Source organism: Bombina bombina, chromosome 8 (genome assembly GCF_027579735.1).
Source record: "Bombina bombina isolate aBomBom1 chromosome 8, aBomBom1.pri, whole genome shotgun sequence".
NCBI classification, from domain to species: domain Eukaryota; kingdom Metazoa; phylum Chordata; class Amphibia; order Anura; family Bombinatoridae; genus Bombina; species Bombina bombina.
Window position 1 is genome coordinate 82,425,162 of NC_069506.1, and position 16,119 is coordinate 82,441,280.

Genomic DNA, 16,119 nt, shown 5'->3' on the forward strand with positions numbered 1-16,119 from the left:
AAAGGAGTCTTGGCAAACGGTCCCCAAGGTGGAAGGGGCAATTTCCACCTTGGCTAAGAGAACCACTATTCCCATAGAGCATAGCTGTTCTTTTAAGGATCCTATGGATAAGAAGTTGGAAGGGTTGCTTAAAAAGATGTATGTACACCAGGGTTTACAATGGCAACCGGCGGTGTGTATTGCTACTGTCACCAGTGCAGCAGCCCACTGGTTTGATGCGTTGTCTGAATCTATTCAGATGGATACTCCTCTTGAAGAGATACAGGACAGGATCAAGGCTCTTAAGTTGGCCAATTCCTTTATCACTGATGCTTCCTACAAGTCATTACATTGGGAGCAAAGATTTCTGGCTTTGCTGTTCTGGCCCATAGAACCTTATGGTTGAAGTCCTGGTCTGCGGCTGTGTCATCTAAGTCTAAGTTTTTGGCAATTCCCTACAAGGGTAAGACCTTGTTTGGGCCGGGCTTGGCCAAAATCATTTCAGATATTATGGGAGGAAAGGGACACTTCCTCCCACAGGATAATAGGAATAAACAGAAAGGCCGTCAGAGTAATTTTCGTTCCTTTCGAAACTTTGAAGGTAAGCCTTCCCCTCCCTTTTCCAAACAGTAACAGTCCAAGTCTTCCTGGAAGCCCAATCAGTCTTGGAACAAGGGGAAGCAATCTAAGAAGCCCGATAGTGACTCAAAGTCAGCATGAAGGGTCTGCCCCCGATCCGGGAGCGGATCTTGTTGGGGGCAGACTTTCTCTTTACGCTCAAGCCTGGGTTCGGGATGTTCCGGATTCCTGGGCGGTGGACATTCGTGTCCCAGGGATACAGACTAGAGTTCAAGACCTTTCCTCCCAGGGGCAGGTTCCTCCTCTCAAGATTATCTGTAGACCAGATAAATAGAGAGGCATTCTTACTTTGTGTCCGGGATCTATCCGACCTGGGAGTGATGGTTCCTGTTCCAATGCGGGAACAGGGTCTGGGATTCTACTCCAATCTGTTTGTGGTTCCCAAAAAAAAACCTTCAGCCTTCAGACCAATTTTAGACCTCAAGAGTCTAAACAAGTTTCTCAGAATACCATCCTTCAAAATAGAAATGATTTGTTCCATTCTTCCCTTGGTTCAAGAGGGTCAATTCATTACAACAGTAGATTTAAAGAATGCTTACCTGCACATTCCCATCCACAGGGACCATCACAAGTTTCTGAGGTTCGCGTTTTAAGACAAACACTTTCAGTTTGTGGCCCTTCCATTCTGCCTTGCCACAGCTCCCAGGATTTTCTCAGATGTTCTGGGAGCGCTGTTGGCGGTGCTTCGGTTGCAGGGCATTGCAGTGGCACCTTATCTGGACTATATTCTCGTTCAGGCGCCATCTTTTCAATAAGCAAACTCCCATACGGAGATGTTGTAATCTTTTCTGCGCTCTCACGGATGGAAAGTGAATTTGGGAAAGAGTTCCTTAATAATTCCAGCTACATGGGTGGTGTTCTTGGGAACCATAATAGATTCTCTATCAATGAAAAATTTTCTGACAGAGGTCAGAAAAACAAAGATTCTCAACTCTTGTCTTGCCCTTCAGTCCTCTCTTCGACCGTCAGTTTCCCAATGTATGGAGATAATTGGTCTGTTGGTGTCTGCCATGGACATCATACCGTTTGCTCATTTCCATCTCAGACCTCTGCAGTTATGCATGCTCAGGCAATGGAACTGGGATTATGCGGATCTGTCTCCGCAATTGGAACTGAATCAGGCGACAAGAAATTCTCTTCCATGGTGGTTGTCTCAGGAACATCTATTCCAGGGAACCTGCTTCTGCAGGCCTACGTGGGTGATTGTGACCACAAATGCCAGCCTACTGGGTTGGGGAGCAGTCTGGGGCTCGTTAAAGGCACAGGGTCTATGGACTCGGGAGGAGTCAAGTCTCCCCATAAACATCCTAGAGCTGAGGGCAATCTTCAATGCTCTTCTGGCTTGGCCTCAGTTAGCTTCAGCCCGGTTTATCAGGTTCCAGTCGGACAACATAACTTCAGTGGCTTACATCAACCATCAGGGAGGAGCTCAGAGTTCCTTGGCCATGACAGAGGTAGCCAATGATCCACATTCCAGGAGTGGACAATTGAGAAGCAGATTTTCTGAGCAGACAGACTTTTTACCCGGGGGAGTAGGAACTTTATCCGGAGGTATTTTCCAGCTTGATCCTCAAATGGGGACAGCCGGAGCTGGTTCTCATGGTATCTCGTCAGAATGCCAAGCTCCCGAGGTACGGGTTGAGGTCAAGGGATTCTCAGGCTGTACTGATAGATGCTCTGGCGATTCCTTGGAATTTCAGTATAGCATACTTGTTTCCTCCGTTCGCTCTCCTTCCACGGGTCATTGCTCGAATCAAACAAGAGAGGGCGTTGGTGATCCTCGTTGCACCGGCGTGGCCTCACAGGATCTGGTATGCAGACCTAGTGGAGATGTCATCTCTCCCACCTTGCAAACTTCCACTGAGGAAGGACCTTCTACTTCAAGGGCCCTTCCTTCATCCAAATCTCGTTTCTCTGAAGCTGACTGCTTGGAGATTGAACGCTTAATTTTATCCAAGGGTGGTTTTTCTGAGTCGGTCATTGAGACCATGATTCAGGCTTGTATGCCTGTTACAAGAAAGATTTACTATAAGATATGGCGTAAATATCTGTATTGGTGCAAATCCAGAGGCTACTCTTGAAGTAGAGATCGGATTCCTAGAATTATGTATTTTATCCAGGAGGGTCTGGAGAAGGGGTTATCTGCTAGTACCTTGAAGGATCAAATTTCTGCCTTATCTATATTGTTGCACAAATAGTCTGGCGGATGTGCCAGATGTCCAATCCTTTTGTCAGGCCCTGGTTAGAATCCGGCCTGTGTTCAAGCATGTTACTCTTCCCTGTAGTCTTAACCTTGTTCTTAGAGTTCTTTAGCAGGCTCCGTTTGAGCCTATGCATTCCTTAGATATTAAGATGTTATCTTGGAAGGTTTTGTTTCTGGTTGCAATTTCTTCTGCTCGAAGAGTTTCTGAACTCTCGGTGTTGCAGTGTGAATCCCCTTACCTTATATTTCATTCCGATAAGGTGGTTCTACGTACTGAGTTAGGTTTCCTTCCTAAGGTGGTTTTGGATAGGAATATTAACCAAGAAATTGTTGTTCCTTCTTTGTGTCCTAACCCATCTTCTCATAAAGAGTGTTTGTTGCACAACCTGGATGTGGTTTGTGCGTTGAAATACTATTTGCAGACGACTAAGGATTTTCGCCAGTCCTTGTCGTTTTCTTTGGGAAATGCAAGGGTCAGATATGTACGGCTACATCTCTTTCTTTGTGACTGAGGAGTATAATTTTTTTGGCCTATGAAACTGCTGGACAGCAGCCTCCTGAGAGGATCACAGCTCATTCCACGAGGACTGTTGCCTCCTCTTGGGCATTCAAGGCTGCAACTTGGTCCTCTATACACTTTTTCAAAATGCTATAAATTTTATACTTTTGCCTCTGCTGAGGCTTCGTTTGGGAGAAAGGTTCTTCAAGCAGTGGTGCCTCCTGTTTAGGTTCCCTGTCTTGTCCCTACATTATCATCTGTGTCCTCTAGCTTGGGTATGGATTACCAATAGTAATTACTGATGATCCGTGGACTCACCGTGTCATTAGAAAGAAAATGAAATTTATGTTTACCTGATAAATGTATTTATTTCTTGACATGTTGAGTCCACGGCCCGCCCTGTTTGTTCAGACGGTCTTTTTGTTTTTATAAACCTCAGGCACCTCTGCACCTTGTGTTGCTTCCTTTCTCTCCTTTTCCTTCAGTCGAATGGCTGGGGTTTGAGGGAAGGGAGGTGATTCTTAACAGCTTTGGTGTGGTGCTCTTTCCCTTCTCCTGCTGGCCAGGAGTGATATTCCCAATAGTAATTACTGATGATCTGTGGGCTCACCGTGTCAAGAAATAAATACATTTATCAGGTAATCATAAATTTAGTTTTTTTCTTTAATGATTCAGATAGAACATGTAACTTTAAGCAACTTTCTAATTTACTCCTATTATCAATTTTTCTTCGTTCTCTTGTTATCTTTATTTGAAAAGCAAGAATGTAAAGCTTATGAGCCGGCCCATTTTTGGTTCAGCACCTGGGTAGCGCTTGCTGATTGGTGACTAAATGTGAGAACCTCCTGCAGTTGTAGGTGGGCGAACGGCTTGATAAAATCGAGCCCTAAGTGCTATTACATGTTTTGTTATCGTGCAATTAATGATTATGCAAATCTACTATATTAACTTGCCCTTTAACTGTAATAAGCTTTACACAATGCAAACTCTTATAAAAGTTACTAAAAAATATTGTGCCCTTTAAATCCAAATATCACTAATACGAGCTTCAAATTCTTTTTAACTTTCCCTGGTTAGAATGACAAAAAACGAGCAAACTATACTATTCCCTTTTTATCTCCTGCAAAACTGCAAGACGTAAAAAAGAAAAGAGCAAGAACCAAAGGAAGAACATACATTATTTACTTGTGTACTTCCTCTTTGTAGCAGTTACTGTTCAATATAGTTCTTGTACAGTTAGGAGAAGGCAAAGACACCCAAGCCAAAGGCTTAAATACCTCCCAAACTTCCCTCATCCCCCAGTCATTCTTTGCCTTTTGAGGTTGGTAGAGAAGTGCCCAAAGATTTCCGAGTAGTTCCTTAGGAAGGGTATCTACCCTTCAAGATGGAACTGGAGTTTTAAGTAGTCTTGTCAGCCTCTCAGTGAGAGCATTGGTGAAAGTTAGAGTCTGGAGATGCAGGGAGAGTCTTTCTGCAAAGCCATCAAGACTCATATTAACAGCTCCTAAGCAATCAACGTTGACGAGTTTCACTGCCTGCTTTTCTTCACTCAAGTCCATGACAGAAGCAATGTTTCAGTCTGTCAAACTTGAAGGACCGTGTTTTCCTGTTCCACGGCATAGATTCCGGTAAGATCGTTTCAGTTTGTATACATATGTTAACGATAGAAGACAGGGTCACAGTGGGACTCCTTTTATCTTATGGAATCAAGGGACCGGGAGTGGTCACATTTTTACATTTTCTATTCCTACCCGAGTGTCTGCAACGAAGAGCGAGTTTTCTCTATCTGTCTGGGTCATAGGAGGTGGTGAGTGCCCCAGCCATTGGGGGTATAAGGTGCCAGTTGTTTTTTCTATAATTTAAATTAGACAAGTTATGGAGGATTCTGATAATTTGGAGGGGGATCCCTCTATTACAGAATTTGATACCTGTGTATATTGCGAGGAGGCCCGGGTAGTCCAGCCCTCTCAATTATGTTCCGTATGCCGCAACAGGGTGTTCTCATCAACCAATGTTGAGATGTTAGAGATCACTGAGCCGTCTGCCTCTGAGGATTTCTCGTCCCGTGAGGTGTGTTCCCTAGAATCTTCTGTTCCTACACATGCAGTTTCCCCAGGTACCGCTGCTTGTTCGCCTGAAGGGGAATTTTTTTCCACCAGGTGTTACTGCACAGTTCCGCATCGCCATCTCTATCTCGATTTTACCTCTTCCTGCTACGTGCAAGCGAAGGGTTAATCCATGCACTCCTGCCCAGGGACCGTCGTGTAAATTGACGATTTTATCTGATCAGTCATCTGGGGATGCGGTTTAGAGGCTTTAGAGGTAGGACCTCCAGGGTCGGAGTCTGCTGATTTGATTTCTCCGACTGAAGAGGATTTAGCATTTAGATTTAGAATGGCTCGCCTGTGCTTGCTTCTGAGAGAAGTCTTGGCGATGTTAGAGATTCCGAGTACTGATCCGTCAGTCAGATCTCAGTTCTCTAAATCAGATAGCGATCTTGATTAGATGAGGGGAGAAGGATGGAGATCCTAATCCTTCTCGTCTATATGTATATTTTTTATTTTTATTTTATTTTAGAATCCCAGTTCGAGCTCTATAGGTAGATTTGTGTCATATGAAAGGCAGGACCTGTTTTTTGCACATTCCTTTTTGGGGTATCACTTTTGTGCACATGCCTATTTTCTTTTTTCTATTTTGTTCAGGATAGTTTTTGTTTAGAGCTCTTGGTTATTGTAGAAACTCTTTTTTGGAAGACGTTTCTTCATATTGGATACTACATTCTGGCGACTTTGGTTGTCGCAATTTCTGGAGACTTCCTGTGGAAGCATTTCGATTTCAGTTCGAGGTGATGGTTCCCTCGATATTTCGAGACATATTTAAGCCATGGAGCTCATACTTCTTGATTTGGGTTATTCTCAGGCTTCTAGCATAAGCTGGAACTTCAGATTTTTCTGCTTTGTCTTTGAGTTGCTCTGACAGATATGTCGGTTAAGTCTACTCTGTCCTTCTACTTGAGAGAAGGAGTTATTTATAGCTTTCCGGTCCAGGCAGAGCAGGTCCATCTATTCTAGATGACTGGAAAGACCTATTTTGGGATATTATCTTGGATGGGCGCTGGATTCTGGATGATATCGGATCCAGGGGTCCTAGAGGCCAGAGCTAGGCTTATCATCCTGCCTTTCTGGACAGTTTTTTTCTCTTGATTTTGTCTTTTGGCAGAGAAATAGAAGCTTTTCAAATTACTTTTGGAGTCATTGTCCGGTACCTATTGCAGTGTGAGAATATTTTCATTCCACTATTGTTTCATGGTCCAAATAAGGGAGTGGTCTGCCATCCTATTTTAGTTCTATGGTACTTATGCAGAGCTTATTATGTCCCCTTTTTGGGGTAGAATATAAGGTTCCCTCTTCCTTCTTGTTCAGGGAACTGTTGTGAAGGATATCTTTCCTTTTCATTCCTTTTGGATAAAATCCAATTCTTACAGACCGTCTCTTTCAGTAAACCTCGTTTTTAATCCTAAGGTTTTTTTTGGGGATCTGGGATTTAATTGGCAGTATCCTGATTCTAGATTTATCTGTGGCTCCCTGGTCTTGACGATTTTGGTTTACTACCATTTACTACCATTGTCTGTTAGAAGACCTTTAGGGTTTTTTCATCTGTCTTCTTCGATCCTCAGAGATGGATCTAGACCAGAGTTCTCTGGGTAGACGCCAGGGTGGATTCCTGGATGCTAGTTTGGTCTTTTAAGACAGGAAGTTTTATCCTTAGCTCTTGTGAAGTTAGAGTTTACTTCATTGGGTTGTGCCCTCCAGACCGCCTTCAGGCCAACGCTGGCTTTGTGGGGAAGGGTGATGTTTTGGTCCTGGGAACCTTCTTGGTTTTCTTCCTTTAATAGATCTCATGTCTGCCAGGGCCAAGACTTCGGCATGGTGATGTTTTGAATCCGTCTTATCATATTTACCTGGAATACCGGTTAGGAGATTCGTTCTCTAGTGTTCTATCCAGATCTCCCTGTCCTGAGGGACTTTTCTCTTAGCTCTCCCGGGGCGTTTTTTGACTTCAGTCGCTAACCTGTCAGTTGGGGAGAGCGTGTCCTATTGGGGACTGTGGATTCAGGAGATTCCCTCACGATTATTCTTATGGTTCTTCGGGCAAGCATTTTGCTCTGAGGATTTGGTCTTCTGGGTTCATTCCAGTGTATGGACTCTAGTCAGCCTTTTTTCTCTCAAGTGGCTTAGTTCTCTTTGTGAGAAGGAGAGATTCTACTGTGTAGAGGGTAGTATCTCAAGTTTGGTGGTGGGCGGAGGCCCATTTCTGCTAGTTGTCAGTGATCCACTCTCTGAGTGTGATCTTCAGGGACGGATATTCCCTCCTATCACTCTTATCTCGAGTGATGGCTCGATCCTACAGGAGCAGGAGTCAGTGAGACTGATTGCTCCGTTAGTGTCCGCAAGATCGTATTTCGTGGTTTGGGGGCTTCGCCTCCATGGGGGCTTCCTTTTCGCAAGGATCTGCTGGGTCAAGGCCCCTTTGCATCATGGAATCCTTTTCTTCTGAGGCGGACTGCGAGAGGTTGCTTGGCTTTAGCCGAGAGATTTTTTTCTGAGAGGTCATGGTGCTCTCCTTCAGCGCGTAGCTGGTTCCTCACCATCTATGTAGGTGTGGATGACCCCTTTTGTAGGGAAGAGTAAGATTCTTCCTGGCACTCTATCTGACCTGCCAGGGTTACCTTTTTTCTCCTCCAGGGTAATCTGGAGAAGGGCCTTCCTAGTTAGTTATTTGATGGGACAGTTTCTGGGCCCTGTTTGTTCTCTTCTGCTCTAGAGGCTCATTGAGCTTCCGGGCGTTCAGTTTTTTTTTTTTTTTTTGCTAGGGCTCTGACTGCTTTCAGGCCTGTGAGTTAATCTGATGCTCCTTCTTGGAGCTTAGATTTTATTGTTAAGGGGTTGCATCAAGCTACTTTTGTACCTGTGCAGGAGATGGTCTTTGAATTTTGTCTTCAATGATCCACTCAGTCTGTAGATTGTTTCTATGTGCCATAGTCTCTGTGTTGCAACTTTGCAATTCGTACTCCTTATGGGCTATAATAAGGCTGTTCTACGTGCCTAGTTAGATTTCCTTCCTACGATTGTGTCTATTTGTGACTTCAATCGAGAGATTATGGTTGTTTAATTTTTACATGTCCTATTCCTTCTCTAGGAGGAGAGGGGTTTTCTCTTTTTAGGGAAGCATGCCTTGATGTCTCTTTCAGGCTACATAAGATTAGACAATTTTTCTCTGTTGAATATTTGTATCTGGGAAGTGCGAGGGTCTGTAGGCTTGTCGACTTCCTTATTTTTAGTTGAGGGGTGTTTTCCACTTGACATAGGAGACAGCGGGACACTAGCTTCCTCTGAGGTTTACGGCTCAGTTCGAGAGCAGTGACGTCATCTTAGGGTCTCTGGCATGAGATCTCTATGGATCTGATTGTTGGGCGACTGCTTGGTCCTCCTTGCATTCTTCTTCCAAAGGTTTTTCCTTTACTTCTATTGAAGCAGCCTTCGGGAGAATGGATTTTTGCCGACTGTGGTGCCCTCAGATGGGGGTCGCCTCTCTTTTTGCCCTCCCGTTAGCATTCAGTGTCCTCTGTAGCTTGGGTATAATTTCCCGCAAGTAATGAAATGCAGCTGTGGACTCTCCCTGTGTTAAGAAGGAAAACATAAATTATGCTTACCAGATAATGTACTTTCCTTCTGTACAGGGAGAGTTCACAACTTTTGCTCATGTTCTCCGATGGGCGGCCCTAAATTATATATTGTTTCTTCTGGCACCTTTTTCACCCTGATATTTCTCCTACTGTTCCTTGTTCCCTCGGCAGAATGACTGGAGGATGAGGGAAGTGGGGAGGTTATTTATGCCTTTGGCTGAGGTGTCTTTGCCTCCTCCTGGTGGCCAGGTTCAGTATTTCCCACAAGTAATGAATGCAGCTTTGGACTCTCCCTGTACAGAAGGAAAGGAAATTATCTGGTAAGCATAATTTATGTTTTATTATATGCACTTTGAAAAAAGCTTTACAGCCACTATTGAAAGTATTTAGACACCACACTTGTTACCAGATGAAAAACTCAGAGGATTCGGTGTCTCAGCTCTTTCCACTTTTGTGTCCCTTGTGTGCTTCACTGATTTGTTTAAATTCAGTGTTTTTTTTAAAGGGACACTAAACCCAAATGTTTTCTTTCATGATTAAGATAGAGCATGCAATTTTAAGCAACTTTCAAATTGACTCCTATTATCAATTTATCTTCGTTCTCTTGCTATATTTATTTAAAAAGCAGGAATGTGATGCATAGGAGCTGGCTCATTTTTGGTTGAGAACCTGGGTTATGCTTGCTTATTGGTGGGTAAATGTAAGCCTCCAATAAGCAAGTGCTATCCATGGTGCTGAACCTCAAATGGGCTGGCTGCTAAGATTTACATTCCTGCTTTTAAAATAAAGATAGCAAGAGAACGGAGAAAAATTGATAATAGGAGTAAATAAGAAAATTGCTTAAAATGTCATGCTCTATCTGAATCACGAAAGAAACATTTTGGGTTCAGTGTCCCTTTAAGGACAGAATGTTCAACCCATAGAAACAAGTGATCAAGACAGAATATGAATTGTGTTATCTGTAACAGTCCTGTACCTAAACATTTGTTCAATATGCTGTCCAGAGGACAGGGACAAAAATAATGAACAAGACTATGAGTAGACATTTAAAAAAAAAAAAAAAAAAAAAAAACATTGTGTTTGTTCTTAAGCCTTGTGAACAATCTATATGTTGTTTAATAAACTGGCTTCTAGAGTGAAAAAAGTGGTCGATAAATTGGCTTCTTTATATGGTTTCTTATAATTTTTCTTTAAGCCATTTTTTTTTAATTTGTGGGAATTATAATTCTTACATAAATTAGCAAGCTGTAAACACAATATTGGAACCCATCAACCCATGACTACATGATTTTCCTTGTACAGCTGGATGATAATTTTGACTTTTTAGTTTGGAATGTTTAATAGGAAACCAATGACTAGTGGAATGATATGTATTCTACTATCTTATAAACATACATATATCAAGTATCTTCAACTTTGATTTAATATTTTATTTATGTATTTGCTTGTTTGTTTTTTTCTGTGTTTTTTGCTTAGGTTGGGAGCCATTCATTGAACCGTGGCAATGTTCATTATTTTGGCAGCAGCAAGAAGCCAGCCGTCTCCACCCCTCTCGTCTAAAATTGGATATGAACGCTAAAGATCGTCTTGACATAAATATAACCTCATTGCTAATGGGTAATTTAAATACAGTTTATAACGTGCTTAATTTTTACATTATTATTTGCTGATTTGTTTACTTTTCTATTTTTGAGCTTCTCATTTAGCAGTTTTTCAGATATTACTTGTTTTGATTTCAAAAGGACATGAAAACCAAAACTTTCCTTTCATGATTCAGATGGAGAATACAATTTAAAAAAATGCTTCCAATTAACTTCTATTATCAAAGCAGATTTACTCATATGTTTAAGGGGGGGAAAGAAAGCAAGAATAGCTTCCCAAATTCTGGCCAAACACAGACAACTGGGAGGAGTGGGAGTACCTAATTTGTTAGATTATTACCAAATGGCTAGATTCGCACAAACCACCTTGCTCAGTAAAAATTTGGGCAATATCCTTTGGACCAAAATAGAATTATATATGGGAAAATATGACAACCCAAACGATTTGATATGGGACTTTGAGAGTAAACTTTTTATATATATCGCCAATCACTTTAGATACAGTCCAGCTATGGAGAGCTCTGATTAAGACACTAAAACTAACCCCTATAAATTCTAAGCTACCAATTAAGATGCTACTACCTTCGGAACTCCACAGACAGATAGTGAAGTGGGCAAATATTGGGTTATATAGAGTGACTGACTTTTTAGAGCAGGGACATATTCAGATTCAAGATAAAATTAGCCTTGAAAAATTACACTGGTATATTTATCTTCAAATCTCCTCAGCTCTCACTAGATACTGCACCAAAAAGGAGTCACAACCTTACACTATATTAGAACGCCTAGCCAAAACATCCACTAGAGATAAAAGGATGATCTCTACACTATATCTTACTATCCAGGAAAGTAAATACAACACTAAATCTACAATAATAGAGAAGTGGAAAAAAGATATTGGGGCAGAATTTCTAAAATCTGAATGGAACCAAATATTTTATGATTCTTGTAGAGGTTTAATATCTGCCAATCTAAGGGAGAACTGTATAGATGGTATCTTACCCCAATAAAGACCTCACATTACTCAACAGTAAATGCCAGACATTGCTATAGGGGATGTGGAGAACTTGGGACCTACATTCATATGTGGTGGGAGTGCCCCACAGTTAAAGATATTTGGGATAAATTAGAGACTTTAGTGAGTAAAATCCTTAATGAAACATTTTCCCTCACAGCTGCTCAAGCATTACTGAATCAACATATCCCCAAATATAACTCGGCAATTAATACATTCCTTAAAATATTTTACACAGCCACCAGAATATGCATTGCAAGACACTGGAAAGTGAGGGTCCCATCCTGGCAAGAAGTACTAGATAAAATTGACTGTATATACAGTATGTCAGAAAAGGGCTCATGGATCCAAGGCACTAACTAACACTTTCAAAAGATTGGTTCTATCCTTAACTCTCCCACAAGTTTAAAGAGTAAATAACCTCCTAGTATGTTATTACTATTAATATTGTTTTTCACTTTAGGCTAAAATAGCTTCGGATATAGCACTAGACAGAATCAATGAACACAACAAATAACCACAGTATGTTCGTTTATTTGTATATATTTTATTTATTTGTTAACAAGATATTGTTCTAAGTTGGACTATATTGTTAAAAATCAAGGAATCCTTTATCAACATTCGTCTAGAGGAGATGCCACACTGACAACCTAATGTTTTCTTTGATAAACACAATAAAGAGACAAATATCACAAGAAAAGTGAGAATTGACTTGCTTGACGGGTCCAGAATAGAGACCTCTCAGGGACATTTACATACTGTAGATAAAATGTGAATTTAATATTGAATTTAGAAAGATAACTGTAAACTTAATCTTGTGTTTGATGAAGATGTAAACCTTGTTTTCTCTTGTAAGGTGTATCCAGTCCACGGATCATCCATTACTTGTGGGATATTCTCATTCCCAACAGGAAGTTGCAAGAGGACACCCACAGCAGAGCTGTCTATATAGCTCCTCCCCTAACTGCCATATCCAGTCATTCTCTTGCAACTCTCAACAAACATGGAGGTAGTAAGAGAGAAGTGGTGTAATGTAGCTGTTATTTTACTTCAATCAAAAGTTTATTAATTCTCTTGTTAAGTGTATCCAGTCCACGGATCATCCATTACTTGTGGGATATTCTCCTTCCCAACAGGAAGTTGCAAGAGGATCACCCACAGCAGAGCTGCTATAAAGCTCCTCCCCTCACTGCCATATCCAGTCATTCTCTTGCAACTCTCAACTAAGATGGAGGTCGTAAGAGGACTGTGGTGTTTTATACTTAGTTTATTTCTTCAATCAAAAGTTTGTTATTTTTAAATGGTACCGGAGTGTACTGTTTATCTCAGGCAGTATTTAGAAAAAGAATCTGCCTGCGTTTTCTATGATCTTAGCAGAAGTAACTAAGATCCTTTGCTGTTCTCACATATTCTGAGGAGTGAGGTAACTTCAGAGGGGGAATAGCTTGCAGGTTTTCCTGTAATAAGGTATGTGCAGTTAAAATATTTTTCTAGGGATGGAATTTGCTAGAAAATGCTGCTGATACCCGAAGTAATGTAAGTAAAGCTTTAAATGCAGTGATAGCGACTGGTATCAGGCTTATTAATAGAGATACATACTCTTATAAAAGTGTATTTTAAAACGTTTGCTGGCATGTTTAATCGTTTTTTACATATGTTTGGTGATAAAACTTATTGGGGCCTAGTTTTTTCCACATGGCTGGCTTGAATTGTGCCTAGAAACAGTTCCCTGAGGCTTCCCACTGTTGTAATATGAGTGGGAGGGGCCTATTTTGGCGTTTTTTTGCACAGCAAAAATTACAGACACAGACATCCAGCTTCTTCCTGCATGATCCATGACTTCTCTGAAGGGCTCAAAAGGCTTCAAAAGTCGTATTGAGGGAGGTAAAAAGCCACAGTAGAGCTGTGGCAGTTGTTGTGACTGTTTAAAAAACGTTTTTGTCATTTGTTATTCCGTTTTTGGTATTAAGGGGTTAATCATCCATTTGCAAGTGGGTGCAATGCTCTGCTAACTTATTACATACACTGTAAAAATTTCGTTAGTGTAACTGCATTTTTTCACTGTTATTTCAATATTTGGGAAAATTTGTGTTTCTTAAAGTCGCAGTAACGTTTTTTATATTGCTTGTAAACTTGTTTTAAAGTGTTTTCCAAGCTTGCTAGTCTCATTGCTAGTCTGTTTAAACATGTCTGACACAGAGGAACCTACTTGTTCATTATGTTTGAAAGCCATGGTGGAGCCCCATAGGAGAATGTGTACTAAATGTATTGATTTCATCTTAAACAGTAAAGATCAGTCTTTATCTATAAAAGAATTATCACCAGAGGGTTCTGTCGAGGGGGAAGTTATGCTCAGGGAGTTCCGTTTGAACCCCTTCATTCCACTGATATTAAACTTTTATCTTGGAAAGTTCTGTTTTTTATGGCTATTTTCTCGGCTCAAAGAGTCTCTGAGTTATCTGCCTTACATTGTGATTCTCCTTATCTGATTTTTCATTCAGACAAGGTAGTTCTGCGTACCAAACCTGGGTTTTTACCTAAGGTGGTTTCTAACAGGAATATCAATCAAGAGATTGTTGTTCCATCATTGTGTCCTAATCCTTCTTCAAAGAAGGAACGTCTTTTGCATAATCTGGACGTAGTCCGTGCCTTGAAGTTTTACTTACAGGCTACTAAAGATTTTCGTCAAACATCTGCCCTGTTTGTCATTTACTCTGGACAGAGGAGAGGTCAAAAAGCTTCAACAACCTCTCTCTCCTTTTGGCTTCGGAGCATAATACGCTTAGCCTATGAGACTGCTGGACAGCAGCCCCCTGAAAGGATTACAGCTCATTCTACTTGAGCTGTGGCTTCCACCTGGGCCTTTAAAAATGAGGCCTCTGTTGAACAGATTTGCAAGGCTGCGACTTGGTCTTCGCTTCACACCTTTTCAAAATTTTACAAATTTGACACTTTTGCTTCTTCGGAGGCTGTTTTTGGGAGAAAGGTTCTACAGGCAGTGGTTCCTTCCGTTTAAGTTCCTGCCTTGTCCCTCCCATCATCCGTGTACTTTAGCTTTGGTATTGGTATCCCACAAGTAATGGATGATCCGTGGACTGGATACACTTAACAAGAGAAAACATAATTTATGCTTACCTGATAAATTTATTTCTCTTGTAGTGTATCCAGTCCACAGCCCGCCCTGTCCTTTTAAGGCAGGTCTAAATTTTAATTAAACTACAGTCACCACTGCACCCTATGGTTTCTCCTTTCTCGTCTTGTTTCGGTCGAATGACTGGATATGGCAGTGAGGGGAGGAGCTATATAGCAGCTCTGCTGTGGGTGATCCTCTTGCAACTTCCTTTTGGGAAGGAGAATATCCCACAAGTAATGGATGATCCGTGGACTGGATACACTACAAGAGAAATAAATTTATCAGGTAAGCATAAATTATGTTTTTTAAATGGTACCGGAGTACCGGAGCAGAAAAATAGAAGAATCTGCCTGTGATTTCTATGATCTTAGCAGGTTGTAACTAAGATACATTGCTGTTCTCACACATGACTGAAGAGAGAGATAACTTCAGCGGGGGAATGGCGTACAGGTTATCCTGCTATGAGGTATGTGCAGTTAATATTTTTCTAGAAGATGTGAATGCTAGAAAATGCTGCTGATGCCAAATTTATGTAAGGTAAGCCTGAATACAGTGATTTAATAGCGACTGGTATCATGCTTATTTTCTGAGGTAATACTCTTTTATATTTACAATATAAAACGTTTGCTGGCATGTTTAAACGTTTTTATATATACTTTGGTGATAAAACTTTATTGGGGCCTAGTTTTTTCGACATGGCTGGCTTAAATTTGCCTAGAAACAGTTTCCTGAGGCCTTCCACTGTGTTACTATGAGTGGGAGGGGCCTAATTTAGCGCTTTTTTTGCGCAGTAACTTTTACAGACTGAGACATCCAGCTTCCTCCAAGGGTCCCCTGAATGCTATAGGACATCTCTAAAGGGCTCTTAGGCTTTCCAAAATCGTTTGTTGGGGAAGGTAGGCCCACAGCAAGGCTGTGGCAGTTTGGTGTGACTGGTAAAAAAAGTCTATATCGTTTTTTTTTATCCGTTTTTTTGAACTAAGTGGTTAATCATCCATTTGCAAGTGGGTGCAATGCTCTGTTAGCTTATTATACACACTGTAAAAATTTCGTTTGATTTACTGCCTTTTTTTCACTGTTTTTCAAATTCTGACAAAATTTGTTTCTCTTAAAGGCACAGTATTGTTTATTATATTTGCTTGTTAACTTGATTTAAAGTGTTTTCCAAGCTTGCTAGTCTCATTGCTAGTCTGTATAAACATGTCTGACATAGAGGAAACTCCTTGTTCATTATGTTTAAAAGCCATTGTGGAGCCCCCTCTTAGAATGTATACCAAATGTACTGATTTCACTTAAAGCAATAAAGATCATATTCTGTCTTTAAAAAATTTATCACCAGAGGAATCTGACGAGGGGGAAGTTAT

The 16,119-nt window shown here is 41.0% G+C and overlaps 1 protein-coding gene across 3 annotated transcripts in view; it reads left to right on the forward strand.

Moving 5' to 3' along the window:
* The window catches only part of VPS13D (vacuolar protein sorting 13 homolog D), a 1,255,097-nt gene that overhangs the window by 467,064 nt on the left and 771,914 nt on the right, over nt 1-16,119 (forward strand). For all 3 annotated transcript variants that reach the window (XM_053690423.1, XM_053690422.1, XM_053690424.1), the window contains one exon: nt 10,483-10,623. In XM_053690423.1, coding sequence (XP_053546398.1) covers nt 10,483-10,623 — 141 coding nt within the window. The remainder of the gene's footprint in view (nt 1-10,482; nt 10,624-16,119) is intronic.